The 18116-nt window shown below is 40.1% G+C and overlaps 1 protein-coding gene across 1 annotated transcript in view; it reads right to left on the bottom strand.

The window, feature by feature from the left end:
* Nucleotides 1–2239: 2239 nt before the first annotated feature.
* The window catches only part of LOC141901116 (uncharacterized), a 35531-nt gene continuing 19654 nt past the window's right edge, over nucleotides 2240–18116 (bottom strand). Inside the window, exons 19-28 of the mRNA XM_074788203.1 lie at nucleotides 16644–16763; nucleotides 12696–16280; nucleotides 12261–12610; nucleotides 11401–11581; nucleotides 8848–9164; nucleotides 8192–8471; nucleotides 8007–8112; nucleotides 6794–6999; nucleotides 6045–6194; nucleotides 2240–5786 (exon numbers count right to left, since the gene is read on the bottom strand). Of these exons, the coding sequence (XP_074644304.1) occupies nucleotides 5695–5786; nucleotides 6045–6194; nucleotides 6794–6999; nucleotides 8007–8112; nucleotides 8192–8471; nucleotides 8848–9164; nucleotides 11401–11581; nucleotides 12261–12610; nucleotides 12696–16280; nucleotides 16644–16763 (5387 nt within the window). The 3' untranslated portion in view covers nucleotides 2240–5694. The remainder of the gene's footprint in view (nucleotides 5787–6044; nucleotides 6195–6793; nucleotides 7000–8006; nucleotides 8113–8191; nucleotides 8472–8847; nucleotides 9165–11400; nucleotides 11582–12260; nucleotides 12611–12695; nucleotides 16281–16643; nucleotides 16764–18116) is intronic.

Raw genomic sequence — 18116 nt, forward strand, 5'->3', positions numbered from 1 at the left:
ATAATGAGTCTGTTTCGGATGAAAACTTATATTTTTGTTATTTTTTCTTTCTCGTCGAGTACAATTAGCGTTTTCTCGCATTTGCTAATTATTTTCTAAACATTGTACCATATTGTAACCACATTTCTTCTTAAACAATCTGGATTAATGAACTGCAACTTTAACTTAAGACTGAGTGTTGAGACTGCTATACCCTGCGGTTTTCCATAAACGTTGATTCAAGATTCAGACATGTCCCGCTCAAACAACTCATGAGCAGCTTAAACTTTATCACTTCCAAATGATAATCTACTGGAATGGATAGAGTCAAACAAAAGTGATTTCTACTGAATCAAAATTAGCAAACGGGGATCTCAAATACTGCAGCTTAGTGGCAAAATGAATAACGCGACCGAATCGATCTCGCTTACAGTCCACACTAAACACACTTAAGTCCCACCTAGTTTCTCGAGTTTCATAAAACTGTATGAACTGAGTCCATACTAAACTGACATTTACAGAATCATAGATGCAGTTTTTCAAACGGGATCTCAAACAATGACTAATCGACTGGTAGATTCTCAAGATTTTCTTGGTTGATAAGTAAAACCCCGATCATGTATAGATTTATTATTCTAACGTTTCGAGATTTAACTAACGTAATTTATACCATCATCATCAGAGAAATGGAACTAGGATAGTTAGTGAGTTTCGCTTGTCTCCTCAATCGCAAACTTCACATCCGACAACTGTGGTACTGGATCTATCTGACCTCGATCCAGTCTCGTCGGGTCCAGACCCAACACTGAAGTCCCCAGTTTCACGAAACTATATGAAATCTCACCCGCACAACGCCTATAACTGCTTCAAGACCAGTTTGAATCCAGTCTCCTTCAAAAATTGGTTACCAGTCCATGACCAGAGAAAAATAATTTGATATTTGATGAGAAAATCATAACTTGCCTTTTGTCGTGTGAAAGATGAACTTTTGATAGAGATAACTGAATTCACAAAAACTTGCCTTTTGCCGCGTCGAAGTCAGAGCTGTCTTTTCGTTCATGAATCCCTAAAGTCTGCTGAGACTAGTTCCGATCAGCCGCGAGCAACGAACAGTTATAATTCTTCTGAGACAGAGAATCCAGCGCCGCTATACAGTAAACTAAAATGTCAACGATATTGTCTTACCAACATCACCACCGCGATAAAAACATCCTTAACTCGATATTCTTTCCATACGACATTATAATAGGATAGAATACACGGCGGCAGCGTTGAATGAGAATCGCATTACGTTGTCACTACCACCACGTGTAGTCCTCCTACCTGTGTTCCGTGGTATCTGGTTAAATATATCTACATATATACGTACCACGTTGGGTAGGTTTATGAGGGGGTGCTTGAAATACCGCCCTAAAACGTTACGTTATAGTTTAGATCAGTGATGGTTTTAATTTCAGAGACATGTCGCCGCCCGTTTTGTATCAATATATTGTATAATGTGCCTGCAGGTTTTTTTCCTATCGCATTGATTGTACGCACACGGCGCACACCGCGCACCGTCGCGTGAAATGACTCGACTCTTTTCCTGCGGGCAACTCATTCGAGCTTTCATGTTTATTGCTTCTACTTTGTTTCGATTTTCGAAGTTGTTTATTGAATAATTCGGCAATGATCGATAGAGAATCATCATTTCAGATGACGCTTAACAGTCGGAGTGTGGATTGAGACTTCGCTCTCATCCTCGCTTCCCAGGGTTTGCCACCTGCCGAAGCTCACCCAAAACCAAATCGTGGCCGCAGACCCTTATCGGTCTATTACACCGCCCAAGATTTCTTGGGCGGGCAGGTTTGGGAGTCAATCAAACCCTCGCAAGCCCGACGCCCGGTGAAACTCACTCAGACCCTGGTTGCATTCAATACATCGACCACGTTTTATTAGCCTATGTATCTAGCCAATCTAGCGGATCAATTCGTGACATTTCTAGATGAATTCCGGTCGACTCCGAAGGTAGATGGGGGACCTAACCCGAGGTCACTAGTGTAAGTTAAAGATTTTGGAAATGCTGATCGTCACTTAGGATCGCCCAAGAGTTGGAGCAATTTGGGATAGGTCAATTCGTACATACGCGAAAAACATCCTACTTTTCAACCCCCTCCCCTTGTACGCAACAATACTTTTCAACCCCCTCCCCCCACTCCCTGCACAGAAATTCTGAACTTCCAAACAAAAAAAAAACAACAAAGACAATTCATTATGCGGTACAGTTTATCAATACTATATTTTTCTTTCCATAAAAAAAACTATTTACATCAGATTTCAATTAATTCCAAAAAACCTTTTTTTTCATTTGGTTTAATACAACATGTTTGTGATATGTGTTTTATTATTCGTTACAATCCAGAAAAAAATGTTCCCGATTATCTGGATTCGAATTCGGGAATTCCCCGAACTTCTATTTATAGATCGACAAATCATCATTCAATAGTTAATGCTATATCTATTTTACTAAAGCACACATACATTGACCATGATGCTATAAGTAACGTATTTTTGGACGCTTCAATAAATTTGATCATTTTTGCAAATTTGTAAGCGACAATATCATCAAACTTTTAAACTTCATCGACTGATATTTCAATAGATTGGGGCGCAAAATTACGGATTCATTCTTCTCAGACGCGTCATAAAAACTACAGACCGTGAATCCAGTTCTGCAGTTGCACATGTATTTGAAGTTGTTCAACTGTGGCTCACAGACTGACAGAGGTTACTCTTAAAAACTTGTTTCCATAAAACAGGTCAAAGGGGTTCAAGTTAGAACTCGGTCCAGATGTTAACAGTCAATAACTGTTAACAATGTTCCACGATAAGTGGTTTTTCCAGTGAATAAATCAATATTGAAATAACATTTTTGCCATTGTTTATAACAGTATGTGATTATTTCCAACAAAATACTATCAAATGACAGAATTATTTTTACCTAAATTAAAAGTCGATATAACTTAAGTCGTAAGAGTTGTGACTATCATCATTATGATGTAAATGACTTACATAATTCACAACTAACTTAGGTATATTGAATGGAAATACAAATGACTAAAAAAAATTTGACAAAATTCTGTCAAGAGAAAATCTTGCCTATAGCTAGAATGAAGTTTCAATAGTCCGCGTCCAGTGTTCGAACAGTTTAGAAAATTATTAAATATCTACAAAGTAAGTAAACAATTAAATAAACGAATGAAAGCAAATAACACTAAACATGAACCCGATGAACGACGGTAGCAGAGAGTGCAGTGACGTTACAACTTACAAAAATACATCTCTTAACAAAAAGCACCAATTAAATCTATGTCCACAAATACAGCATTCGACCCTCAGTCACAAAAACTGTTCTTAAAGTACATACAGTTGAGAGAACTGCTTGGAACGAAGCTTCAAATTATTACACAAAATCATTACAATATTACAAATGCCAATTCTACAGCGATCAGAGGCAAGCCCACAGTCTACTGTAGATCAGAGACAAACCCACAGTCTACTGTAGATCAGAGACAAGCCCACAGTCTACTGTAGATCAGAGACAAACCCACAGTCTACTGTAGATCAGAGACAAGCCCACAGTCTACTGTAGATCAGAGACATGCCCACAGTCTACTGTAGATCAGAGACAAGCCCACAGTCTACTGTAGATCAGAGACAAGCCCACAGTCTACTGTAGATCAGAGGCAAGCCCACAGTCTACTGTAGATCAGAGGCAAGCCCACAGTCTACTGTAGATCAGAGACAAGCCCACAGTCTACTGTAGATAAGAGACATGCCCACAGTCTACTGTAGATCAGAGACAAGCCCACAGTCTACTGTAGATCAGAGGCAAGCCCACAGTCTACTGTAGATCAGAGGCAAGCCCACAGTCTACTGTAGATCAGAGGCAAGCCCACAGTCTACTGTAGATCAGAGACATGCCCACAGTCTACTGTAGATCAGAGACATGCCCACAGTCCACTGTAGATCAGAGACAAGCCCACAGTCTACTGTAGATCAGAGACAAGCATGGGCAGTCCACTGTAGATCAGAGACATGCCCACAGTCTACTGTAGATCAGAGACAAGCCCACAGTCTACTGTAGATCAGAGACAAGTGCACAGTCTTCTGTAGATCAGAGACAAGTGCACAGTCTACTGTAGATCAGAGACAAGCCCACAGTCTACCGTAGATCAGAGACAAGCCCACAGTCTACTGTAGATCAGAGACAAGCCCACAGTCTACTGTAGATCAGAGACAAGTGCACAGTCTTCTGTAGATCAGAGACCGAGATCGTAGATCAGAGACAAGTGCACAGTCTACTGTAGATCAGAGACAAGCCCACAGTCTACTGTAGATCAGAGACAAGCATGGGCAGTCGAATAGCAATTCCACTCAGATATGTACTTTAAGAGCGGTTGAACAATCATCTGAAATTCCTACAACCCAAGATTCCTATATAAGACGTCTTATATATATATATATGAGATATATATATATATATGACTGAACATAAAGAAGATAAAATCCTGAACCTAACATTAAATAGACATTTATACTAACAACAGTGAAGTAAGTGTAGTAAGCACAAGTCAGATCTACTATAGAGATTCAGTTCTTCCACAGCCGCCCACATCAATTCATATTCTAAATCATATTCTAAATTCTTACTGTCTGGACTTAATCATAATTTTACTGAATTGAAATCTTTACTGACTCGTTAAGAAAGAGATCATCTTTAGTGACTAATCATAATTTTACTGAATTGAAATCTATACTGACTCATTAAGAAAGAAGTCATCATTAACAACTTATACTGAATAACAGTTAAAAGTAGCAAAGCACCGAAATAATGATTTCTAGATTTTGTAGACTGCTGGACAGTGCTGCAGACACTAGGACAGTGCAGCAGACACTAGGACAGCGCTGGACAGTGCTGCAGACACTAGGACAGCGCTGGACAGTGCAGCAGACACTAGGACAGTGCAGCAGACACTAGGACAGCGCTGGACAGTGCTGCAGACACTAGGACAGCGCTGGACAGTGCTGCAGACACTAGGACAGTGCAGCAGACACTAGGACAGCGCTGGACAGTGCTGCAGACACTAGGACAGTGCTGGACAGTGCTGCAGACATTAGGACAGTGCCAGAAACTAGAAATCAAACATATCGATTAAGTCTCTCTATCAACTAAATAATGTCGTTTATATCTAACAGATGTTTTATTCATTGTTTATTACTAAGAATTAATTAATGGATCAATCGTTCAAATATTCTATTATTCATACTTTTTTTTACTAATAATTTACGTCTAATAAAATACTTAATAGTAAAGAATACAGAATTATGACTGCTGTAAGTTTGAAATAAATGCTTTTACCCAGATCCAGTTCAGGACTAAGGTCCACAGTTCTGCATCCAGTTCCTCAGTTCTCCACCCAGATCCACCCAATCATGAGAAACAACTCAACGAAAGTTGAAATTATTTCAATCAGTTCAGCTCTAGGGATCAAATTTAAACTTTCAACCGTAGAACTGGGGTCTGGTTGGCCGAGTAGCTCAACTCATCAACTTAACATCTATGACATGATAAACTGTTCCACAGTTGACAGTTTAAATCTAAGACTCAATAAATCACTACAGTGGAACTGGGTTCTGTGTTTAAAAACATTTTTGCCGATTAAAGTAATAAGTCTAATCTCTTAAGAGATATTCACAAGGTAAACTGGCGGAGGCCTGACTGGGGGCGGCGTCTTCGAACAATTCACGACCGTGCATACCATAATCTACAAATCATAGAACATAAACAAACATTAATATTAGTGCTTGATTTGTCAGTTCGCCCACTTTGATTTCTGACTATTCCCTGACATGTTGTTTTGATCTATCAATTAAAGCAGTCAAATATCCAACACATAGACGGGAACTGTTTGACTTTACACATGATTTAGCAATCTCAAATAATTTCCCTGAGTTAAACCTTTTTTTTTTACAAAATTCCCCAACTATTCCCCGACCTTTATGTAGACAAGAGGAATTCGTACCTGATTCGAAAGTGGTTAAACTTGAATTCGTCGTTAACGTTGTTTTCGCTATAGATTCATGAGCGAATTTCTGCAAGAATTGAATCGGATCAAGAATCTCGATTCCGAGATTCTCAACAACGACTTGAATCGATTTTTTCTTAGACGCGCCTTAAAAAAAGGAAACGAGAATAATTCAAAACATTACTTATTGATTCATGAGGTTCCTGAAAGAGTTCAGGTTTTGCCTCTGGGCCCAAAAATAAACTATAAAGAATGAAGACAGCGTTAAACAAGTATTGTGAAACCGAGTTGACTCGATGCTCAGGTGTTTGACTGACCGATGAGAAATGGTCCATTCAAACCTTAAAGCCATCTTACTCCTAGTAATCAGGACAGATGTCAGATTCATAGGTTTATGAAGTCGCAAATACGAGACATTACGTATAAATGAGGTCGCTATAAGTTACAGAGGATTAACACTATCTGTTCACTGTCAACAGAGACCCACATTTCTATTATCTACCATTGCAACTGATATTTCATTGGGCTGTATTTGTCCTGTAAAGGTGTATTAATACAGTACAGCACACTATTGTGGTAGGGTTCAGTAGCAGACGACTGTCTGCCTTCGTTATAGTTCTTATCCAGCTGTATAGGTGTCACCACATACATGCAACATCAAAAATAAGTTAAACGCTATCTGGTACGGGTATTATCTAGGAATGAACTGGTTAAACTGGTTAAAATGGTTAACTGGTTAAACTCACCGGATAAAACGATGATATGTCTGAATATTTTCGCGTGTTTAGTTTGTTGTTGTAGGACGCATGGTAGATATTCCTGTACAGGTTTCGGATGAATGTCGCAGTCGTGTTTCGGCAGTAATTCGACGACTCCCGACGATCGATACTCCGTTAACATCGATAACATTCGATTTACGTCTGATTGAACTTTACCAGACGATCGTTGATCCCTACAAACATAATTACATGAGTTCTAAAAAATCTCGTGAAATCCGAAATTAAAGTAATCAGGGTTCAGTTTCACCAAAAAGTTTAACTCAAATTTTTGGTTACTTCATGTTTACAATGAGGGCAACAATTCAAACTGAACCGTTTTTGGCTTACACGTGAAACTGGGCCCAGAAATCACTTACAAAAAACTGATGGATTATTGATGCATTTTTTTGCCATCAGTAAGAATTCAAACCAACAGAAAATTCAGTATTTTTCAGGCTAACATGACATCAACACCCCCTATTCTTTAGAGGATCTCGACAATTCAGAGGGACAGATTTTTTTCCTTTTCAGGACACAAAATGGAACCATCATCCACCAGGGCCCAGTTTCACACAAAGTTTTAACTCTTAAATCGATGTAATTTCTTCATTAATTCAGTTTATCTTAAATCGATTTAGGCGTTAATCCTTTTTGTGAAACTGGGCCCTGACATTAGTAAATATTCCTGGGAGAAGAGCCTTCACTCTGCTTCAAAACGCACTTCAAATAGACCACTAACCCGAAACAAGTTAACAAATCACAATCACATATCATAAAGGGTAGGTCCATTAAAACAGGGTCGAAATGGGATTAAATAGGTTCAAATAGGATCAACAGGTCACCTTTTATTTTACAAGGTGGAAATTAATCATTTCTTCTTTGCAAAAACACCAGATAATAATCAAATTTCAACAATCACCGCAGGTAAATCAGGAATAGTTCATTTCGGGAGGTTGCGCCTCAAATCAGAATCTCGCAAACTTCTCAACCATTTTAACGAAATCAACAATAATTTGGAATACGGTAAATAACCCTTATTTTTCATCTAAAATGTGGTACTTACCCTAAATAAAGACAAATGAGAACATTTTTAGTACAAGATTTGATAGAAGTTTCAGTAAAATGATTCCTTAATTCGTTCTGGTTTCGTACGAAAGCAAAAAACTCGCAAATTAAAATCAGAGATGAAATTGATACTTACTTCGCCACTGCTAGTTTACAAACAATCTGAGAATGAATCTTCATAATCCACGGGTGACCGGCGCTTTGTTGTGATTTCATGAATTTCAGAATCTGCTCCAGAACGGCTAAAAATAGAGAAAATAGATAATATGAAGCAGATTGAAGAAGGGGAGAACATTGAGGCGAGTGTTAGTTAAAACTTACATGGGCTACATTTCATGAGAATATCATCATCAGGAATAACTAGTCCTCCTCTGACGAACATCGGTGTATAAGTGTGATTCTTTAAATCAATCACGTCGTTAAAACTGTAGAATTTCACGTCTGATTTCTGTCTTAATTTCAAACTGTTCGGAATCTGATGAAGATGCTTCAGTTGACTGTTGTGTATGAATACGTGTATGTGACTGTCAGCTTTAGTCGGTGATATTATATTTACATTATACGGGTCAAATGTTTTTACGCCTTGTTTCTTTAAATATTCCTGTAACGAAAATATATCCGAGATAGAATCGATACCAAAATCTCCGCCATGATATTCCCCTATGACATCATCGATTTTGATTATGAATGACGAATTGCATTTCACTTCAGTAGAAAATTGAACCTCATTAATATGATTCTGTTTAACACAAAACCTGTTTAAAATTAGGATGATTTCCAGCATGTCCCGGCTATAAAATATTTATATCAATCCAGATTTGGATAATACAAATCCTGTTTAGACACTTTTGCCCATAAGATTTGTAATAAAGAGGTTACACTGCAGTTGCATAAAATAACGAAGCAACTAATTCAATGGTGCAGCCATGAATCCATATCAGCAGTAAAACGGGAGGTGAATGAATGAATGAATTTACCTGGACCGATGATTTCAGAGGTCCGTCCGTCTGACCCCCGGTAAATACATATGCAAATAACTGTTGTCTACTGGTCGTCGTAACAACTGCATTTGCTGCTGCTGTGGTTGAAAGGTTTGGTAGTTTTGAAGTTGCAGACCGTGATACTGATGATGAGTTGCCTGTTGAAGATGTTGCAGAGCACCGTACTGATGCTGTTGTTGTTGCCACGGATTTAGAAACGGCTGCTGCTGCTGCTGCTGATGCTGGTGCTGTTGATGCTGCTGGTGCTCTTGGTTGTAGAGTGGTTGGTATAATTGCAGCTGTGGGGCGACGCTCTAAAAAAATCACATAAACAGAAGAGATTCATTTTTTCGGGCAGAAAATTAACATCCGATTGACTGGCCGACTGACTGACCAGGTGACCGACCCAACCCTAAAATTAACTAAACTCATTAACTTATCAAAATCATTACAGAAAATGTGAAAATAACGACTTGTAAAAATGGTGAATAACATAGAGAAGCTTCGAACCATTGAAAAAATCAGGCTTAAACTACAGAGCAAAGCAATGGTGGAGCTACATGTGGAGCCAGTTCCAGTTGTGAGTTGAGATTTGATTCAGAACTAATTCTAACTGAAAGTTAACTTTAACTCACAACCGTGGAACTGAGTAATTCTACATAACGAACAGATTTCAGAGTTACAGATTTAATCCGTTAAGGCATAGAATAAACTGAGGTAGAGAAAAAATGAGTGAAATAATGACATGATAAAATACGGTGACGCAATAGAACGAATAACAAGACAGGCACAGAAATATATTAATAACAAATCATCTCAAAGCAGTTATTTTACTTCTAAGCACACACACACACACACACACACACGCACACACACACACACACACGCACACACACACACACACACACACACTATGGACTATAGAATTGAAAACAATTTCTAATCCTGATATATCTCCCGAGAAACTGTTATCATTATCAGGTATCTTCTTCATTGAGAAACCGAAAAACACAGAAAACCTTCGACCAAAAATCCGATATTTACACTGGTACCATAAATTTAACTATTGGAACAGATTTTTTAAAATAACGACTTAAAATACCTGAACTCCTTTGCCACCGTGAAGATCCTGCATAGTCTATAAGACTCAGGATAGTTTGCAGATTAGACACAACAACAGACACATGTGTTTATATTAACAAATGACAGACATTTTAAGCAAGCAAAAAAACATTTACCGAATTCCGTGCAAATTACAGTCCATTTCACTCTGCCAATCAGAACTCTGTATTCAAAACATCACAACCAATCAGAGTTAGCTCTCCCCATAGTACGGCCAATCAGAGCTAGCTCTCCCCATAGTACGGCCAATCAGAGCTAGCTCTTCCCATAGTACGGCCAATCAGAGCTAGCTCTTCCCATAGTACGGCCGATCAGAGCTAGCTCTTCCCATAGTACGGCCAATCAGAGCTAGCCTTCCACATAGTACGGCCAATCAGAGGTCAGAAGTGAGAATAATTATACCCGTACACATTGAGAGTGAAATGAACTAGTATTAAAGAGTTCTGTACATATATGGTGCATTATACATACAAACAACCTTTCTATGACCGGTCATTGACCACCTCTTGCTTTATAAAAACAATCATTTTTAGCCTCTTTAAGTTTCCCAGATAGCAATTCTATTGTTCACACACAAGAACTCATGATGCGGAACAATTCAACACAGCATTCAACATACAGAAACCGAAATCATGAATTAAATCAAATCTACACAATGAAAATGATCTTCACATCTTAAAATTATATCGTAAAAATTGTCAAGGGTTTGAAAACCAGGAGGGTTTCGGATTTACAATATATTCATGCAAATTACACCAAGGATCGAAGGCATAATGAAGGTCATGCACGTGATGTCATAGATTGTTCGCTAACCATAGTTGGAGACTTTACGACAACAAAAGATTATCAGGGGATTTACTAACATCATGGCAATAAAACCTATTTATCCGTGCAAATATTTCATGCGCCATTCATTCAAGTATTAAATAAAGCCTTAATAATAATAATGATGATAATAATAATAATAATAATAATAATAATAATAGTAATAATGATATAATCGTGCGAAACACGTGCAAAAACCTATTGATCAAAAGCAAATCTAACACATGAACGAAATTTATAAACAAATTTTGCTATCGGTAAAAAATCTACAATACGTCATCATCTATGAACTAAATAACATTATATATAACAGCACACTGTGCGAGACCCTTATGGAAAATGATTGCTTCCATAAAATTCACCGATTACATCATCACAATAGTAACTAGGTAACCCCGTATTATCATCACTAGTGGGCAGTTTGATGATGTCATACGGAAATTCATTATTTCAAAGTTCAGAAGCAAAAAAATAAAAACGAGGTGATTTTGTTGTTTTGCAGTAGGCGAGTGATGGGTAGACCCGGTGTCATAGAAAGGTGGAATAATGAATACTAACACACGAAGCAGCGAGATTATATTTGAGTTTGAATGAATGAAGCACCTTTGTCCGCTCTCTTCAACACTAAGCGTATACTTTTCTTTGGGCTTTGTTGTTGTTGATTACGCGATTGTGATTCTTTTTTCTTGTTATCGAATTCTTCCTTCCAAGTACAAGTCGATGCACTGGTCGACGTACTGGTCGACGCAGTGGTCAACGCAGCCTTTTTTTCATTCAAACCATCCTGTAATTTCACATGACACACTGGAGATTGTCTTCTTATTCGTTCATTTTCAGTTTAAGTTGTTATGTCTGCTGCTGGTTCAATAACGGTTGAGGTCTGGGTGCCCACGGGCTGCAGTTGATATTCCTCTGCCCACGGGCTGTAGTTGATGTTCAGCTGAGCTGACAGGTACTCCTGACACAGCGGTTTACAGTTAACAGAATTTACTTGCTCGCGGCAAACATTTTCCGATTGATTTGTTAAATCATTTTGGGTATCGGGAGAGAAAGAGGATTTAATGAGGTACTTACCTGCGTAGAAATACTTGTTATCTGTGGTATTGAAGACATACGTCGGAGTATCGGAGCGGGAACGATATCAACTCCCAGAGGATGAATCTCGTGATCGTGGAATCCAGTACGGGTTGTGGTAGTTCTGATTACATTCCTCACATCATCGCCTGCACCCCCACAGGTGGCGCTACTCGCGCTAACATAAGCCGATCTCTGAGAGGTTTCTGTAACCGTGAATTGTCGGCTGTCTCCCATAACAGGGTCGTATATATTCGTAAATGTATTGTTGAAATATGACGAAGATGTTTTGGCGGATGCCGGCCACTGAATTGAGGACGGTGCCGTGGTTGGGGTAGTCGACGGATGAGAAGGGTTTGTTATATCCGCTACCAGAGCCGACCACTGACTAGCCTTCCGAGCGGATTCAGTCTGGATCGGTAGCGGTCTCGGACTTCGCTTCTGGATGCGTCTTTTGGGAGACCGACTTCTGGATCGTCGCAAAGTCCGACTGCGAGAATGACTCCGCGATCGACTGTATGAGCGAGATATCGAATTTCTGCCATAACCATCTCGAGATTTAGAATGTCTGTCATATCTATCTCGAGACCTTGAAAGTCTGCTAGACCGATCTCGAGATATCGAGCGTCTGCTAGACCGATCTCGAGATATCGAGCGTCTGCTAGACCGATCTCGAGATATCGACCGATGGCGTCTGCTATTACACGGACTCCTAGAGTAACTACGACTTGAAGCCGATCTGTAACGATTGCGATATCTCGAAGAACGCTGCAGCGGTGATAGTGATTTCACGGATACCGACGATGGACTTCTGGAATCTCTACCCGATGAATGATGTCGAGGTGGAGAACTGATCTCAGGAGTTCTACGAATATCTTCGCTTTCGTGAAGTTTTGCTTTTTTCATCAGTTTCCGTTCTGCTCTGCTCTTTCTACGTTTGTTTTTGCGATGTCGTTTACACTTTCGTTTTGAGATCAATTCGTTGAGATTATTTAACTCTTTGTCGGCGAGGTCGGTTTCTACTTGCAGCTGCTGCTGCTGCTGCTGCTGCTGCTGCTGCTGCTCCGTTGATTCGGTAGTTTTAACCCGAGGTATTACAGCTTTAACCGGAACGTTCCTACGTCCAGTCGGTGTCGATGTCTGCGACTTTGGTAACATTTCCTCTTCCGCCTCTTCGTTAGTTTCATCATCATCATCATCATCCTCATCATCATCTGAAACTTCATCGACTAGTTTAGAGATGACCAGCACGGCTTGTTCCGGAAGATTCAACTCTTTCATTTTCTCGATCAGTTCCCGTTTTTTCTTCTCTTGTTTCATTTTCTCCGCATTTTTCATCACCTCCGCCGACAAACTGAATCGATTCGTCGTCGCCGTCGCCGCCGCCGATATCTTTTTAGTCATCACTTTCTTCTCTCCTCCATCTCCTCCTCCTTCACCTGGGTCCTCCTTACTGAACGCGACTCCGCCGGATTTATTGCGTACGACTTTAATCGGTGACATGTCCAACCCGGGAATCGTCTTCCTCAGTTTATTCCAGAATTGCATATTACTATTGGTTTCGCCCTCGTCGTTTAAACCGGGTATCCTAGTAACCGGTTCATTGTTGTTGGTGTTCGCTGCGTTTGCGTTGATCTGTTGTATATTGGAAACAGCCGAGTGTAACCACGGATTGTGCATCATTGCCATCCTCGACACGGGAGGTACTCCTCGCTGGTGAGGAGCTGCTAGCGAACTCTCAGCAGACGGATTAATACCACCGGCGCCACAAATACCGCGACCGGCGCCACAAATACCGCGACCAAACTGATTATTCATTTGAATGTTCTGACCAGAATTTAGCGCGTCGTCCGAAGACGCTGAATTCTGCTGCACGGATGAGAAATTGTTCGCGCTGCTCGTATAACTTTGTAGAAACTTGCGTTTGGCGGATTCAATTTTCTGTTTATTGCTAACGATTTCAGCCATCATCGCCGCGTGTTCGCGATCGACGACATCGACCTCGTCTTCGATCGTCTGCTCGTTCTCCGCAGCTGTTTTCACGTATCGTTCGGTCGCCTCATCGATTCTCTCCTGATTCCGGATGATCTCGGAAATCATCGCTCGCTCGTCGATTTTACGCTCGTTGTCGTCGTCGACGATGAATTCTTGCAGTATTTGTCGAGTTTTCGTCTCGAGGCGTTCGTCTAGAATTGTCTGCGAAATGGCGGATATCGCCGGGAAATGTCGACCGCTATTCGTGTCAGAATCAGACGCTTCTCCCTCTACACTGACCTCCTCCTCATTCAGACCTTTACAAACTTCAATCAGCGAGTTTTCTAATTCATTCATCGATTCCGTCGCGATGGAAACTGTTTTCGAATGTCGTTCAGTTTCGGGTTTATTAGTATCTTTATTCTTCGTGTTCTTCTTTCTACTTTGACGAAGAGCCTTCAACAGGACACTTTTACTGCATCGATGAACTCCGCAACGTTTACGTTTACGCTTAAACACAATCGGAATTTCATCCGACTTTGTCTTAACCTTTTCATCCTCATCATCGTTTTCGGTAGTTTCATCATTTACGGATTCGATTTGCGCCAGCTGGTTTTTCAACTCTTTCTCGGCTGCTTCCAGCTGCGACAAGTTACAATTTTCAGCTATTTCCGTTAAAGAATCATCGACCTTCTCTTCAACATTTTCATCATTTTCAGTCAATGTAGTTTCCTCTTCTTCAGTAACCGTCACGTCGCTATTAGCGACCAGTTCCTCATTGTTTTCAGTTCTAACGCGATCATCATTCGTCGCGACTAGTTTGACCTTGACCTTGTTGTCGTAATCTCGATCTAGGAGATCCCAGGACGTTTCGAAGCTGTCGTCTGGAGACTGAACTCGACGCACCACGCCGACCTCACCAGCTCCGTCTAACGATAACTTCAGTTTGTGATGACTAGATTTGACGTGTTTTTCCGGAGAGATTGTCGGAGCGCTCGGAGAATACAGATCCTGTTGAGTTTTAGACATCGCTGTATTTGTATCTACACTCAACGGTTGCATGACGTTATCGAGAAGGTTTTTGAAATTTAACGCTTCTTGACTGAGAAGTTTTTTAAACGGAGATTTCGAGCTACGTCCGATGTACGAGACCTCCGAATTAATAACAGCGCTATCGACACTATCAGCCCGACCCACAGCATCATCCGGATTATTACTGTTTTTAGTGTCGGACACTATTTGATGGACAGCGGCTTTAGTTTTCATAATTTCATCTTTAAAAGCTTTCATAATCGGATCGTTCTCTTCCGCGCTGCGTGAGGAAATCAGTGAAGATGTCGTAACTAATTTCGTCAGTTTCGGGATGTATTTCGAGGATGTTTGGACGATATTCTGAACATTATCATCGAATTTCTCGTTGACCGCTCGACAAGTTTCATCGACTTGGTTTCCATCATCGGGATTAAACAGTTTCGCAAAATTCAACTTCTTCAGCGGAGCGGCCTTCGAAACGACGGTGCGATCTTTCGGGGACTGCGTCCCGTCGCCGTACAAGACTTCGTTCTCTTTTTCGATTTCAGCGATTTCGTCTTTGAAAAGTTTCATAGAGCGCGATATCGGAGACAGTTCTTTCTGTTTATCGTTCGAACTCTCCGTATTTGGTATCAAACCGTCGATTGTTGCTGCGACTTGCTCGGTATTATTATCAGTAACTGTCGGTAAATCCTCGTCGAGTTGTTCAGTAATCTTACCGATAGATTTTGCTGAATTTCGTAGTAAATCGACGATAGTTGAAGCGTTTTTATCGACAAGTTTCTCCGTTCCCGGGTTCCGATCCATTTGTAAACAGTTCTCATCTGATGCATATTTAGTCGATTGTTCTGAATCTGACGGTAAATTGATGGCAGTGGAAGCTTTTTTAAGTCGTTCACCGGTTTCAGCGCATTTATCCTGATCTGAATCGGATTTTCTCTCGGATTCCGTTAGTTTCGATTCATGAATCGAAGTCGTCTCCTCAAAATTATTGTTCTTTTTCAGACTGTTATTATTTTGTCCATTGTGAACGAGCGGCGTTAAAATCTCTGATTTCTTCGCGTTGAAATCCTGCGCAACTTTTCGCAACATTGATTCGAGATTTCGATAAAACCGATGAGGACTCGGCGAGGCTGGCGGCTCCGCGTAATTTATCGGTTTCGAACGAGGTTTCCACGGCGATACCGCTATCTTAGCGGTTTCATCGACGCGACTTTGCGGCGGTTTTTCGAAATCGACGGTTACCACGACGGCGTGAAGATTAACGGCCGAGATATCCACAACAATCGAATCATCCTCGACGTCGAGCCCTAACAACCGTCGCTGGGGTCGCGGATCCTCTAAATCTGGATTGATTTCAACTTTAACTCGCGGTAAAATGGAGACAGTTGACGGGAAATACTCTAAAAATAGAAAACAATTTTCAATTAAAATTCATATTTTACATATAACGGCTTCGAGGCTGATTACACAGAATAGGCTCACATTTAAGACCAGTCTAAGCCAATTTTGTTTCTATAACTTATCTAAAAACTTAAAATCAGTTTTAAGATTTTAGACCTCTTTCGGATGTAATTCGTGATTGTGCAACTGATGCCAGAAAGTCAAACAACACTGGGTGCAGTTTATCAGAGAAGTTAAATTCCGTATAGCGGTAGAAATACTCGTAGCCGGCAGAAAATGTGCGTTAATTCAGCTTATGTCGAATTGATTTAGGAATTAAATGTTTTTCTGAGACTGTTGGAGACCGGACGCTCAACTCTTACCGATCATTGTAAACTCTCGATCGATCGGGTGTAGTTTATATTCCCCTTTACGCTTCTTTTTCGTTTCGAAGAACAAACACAGTGGCGCCACCTCCTCGATACTGAGCACGCTCTCGACATCTACGGAGAAAAAAGTAAAACTAGGTCAAACAACGGCAAAAATTGGAATCGATAGAACATAACATGAATAACACAATTTCGGCGAGAACTACAAAGTGTTGAGTCTAAAATGAACTCTATAGAGAATCCCAAAATAATAACAAAATGTTGATAAGTCCAAAAGTGTTTCCTTGAGCTAGTGTAGTTTTATTCAACGTTTGGACTATATCCTAACAGTCATCTTCAGGAATGAGTATTTTTCAGACTTACTATTTCTAATAGTTATCATTGTGGTATTCTCTATAGATTATCGTCATAATACGGATCGTGTTTTATCAATGATTATCTAAAATGAATTGTTTGTTTTTTTTGTGAGATTTTTGTGCAACTGATGCAGAAATGATGGAAAGAATTGAGAGCGAGTTAAGTGAGATGAAAACAGGGAGACAATCATTCTATCATGCACCAAAAACAAGAAGCAATAATCGGTTTAAGATTGGCAACATGCTGAGCTGGAAATAAACACTGGAACTGAAAATAACAAGAAATACATGCGTCATACACAGAATGCCAACTCGCAGTCAGATATTGAGATTAAGATTTCAAGACGTCAGAGAATTAGATCATGAAGCGGACCGATCTAAACACATGTCCCATCGGTCCCAGGACATGTATATTCTTATTGGGGCAAGCAGGTTATTATTTTCACTTGTCCGCCGGGATAGTGCATTTTATGTTTCAAAAATTTTTTTCTCGTTCGATTCAACAGATGATTGTGCCTCCTGTGCCTCCAGTCGGACTGCCTGTGTGGCGCAAGTTGATTTTTGACGGGCTTTTATTCCTTAGATCGGACCCCGAGTAAGGTACCCACAGACCAGGATCCAGTTCCACAGTCATGAGTTAACTTCGAGTTTAAATCAGTTCATTTTCAATGAGTTAACAACTCTGAGTCAAATCTTAACTCACAACTGTGGAACTGGATCCAGTACGTCAAGAAGCTACGATTCCCGATACAACATTTAAACTATGAATAACTGAGGATAGTGATAATGTAATCATCTCATCTGAAGTGGCTTAAACAGTTGGCAATCTGTCTCTACATACACTACATATAACCTGTACCACGAAAACTGTATGGAACTTAATCAAGTCGTTATTTGTTTCGTGATGGGCACACCCTCTTTATGGTATTTTTAGGAACCAGTGAACACTTTTCATTGAAATTTCAGTGACTTGTGACCGAGTACAAATGACTTATTGAAGACATGAATTTGACCGTGTATCACTGTTGACATAACGAATATGTGTGATATGGCTCATCTTTGTAATTTGATTGCACGTATAAGCGTAAAAATCATAACAGGAAAACATCAA

The sequence above is a fragment of the Tubulanus polymorphus genome, chromosome 3 (assembly GCF_964204645.1).
Source record: "Tubulanus polymorphus chromosome 3, tnTubPoly1.2, whole genome shotgun sequence".
In the NCBI taxonomy this organism is placed as follows: Eukaryota; Metazoa; Nemertea; class Palaeonemertea; order Tubulaniformes; family Tubulanidae; genus Tubulanus; species Tubulanus polymorphus.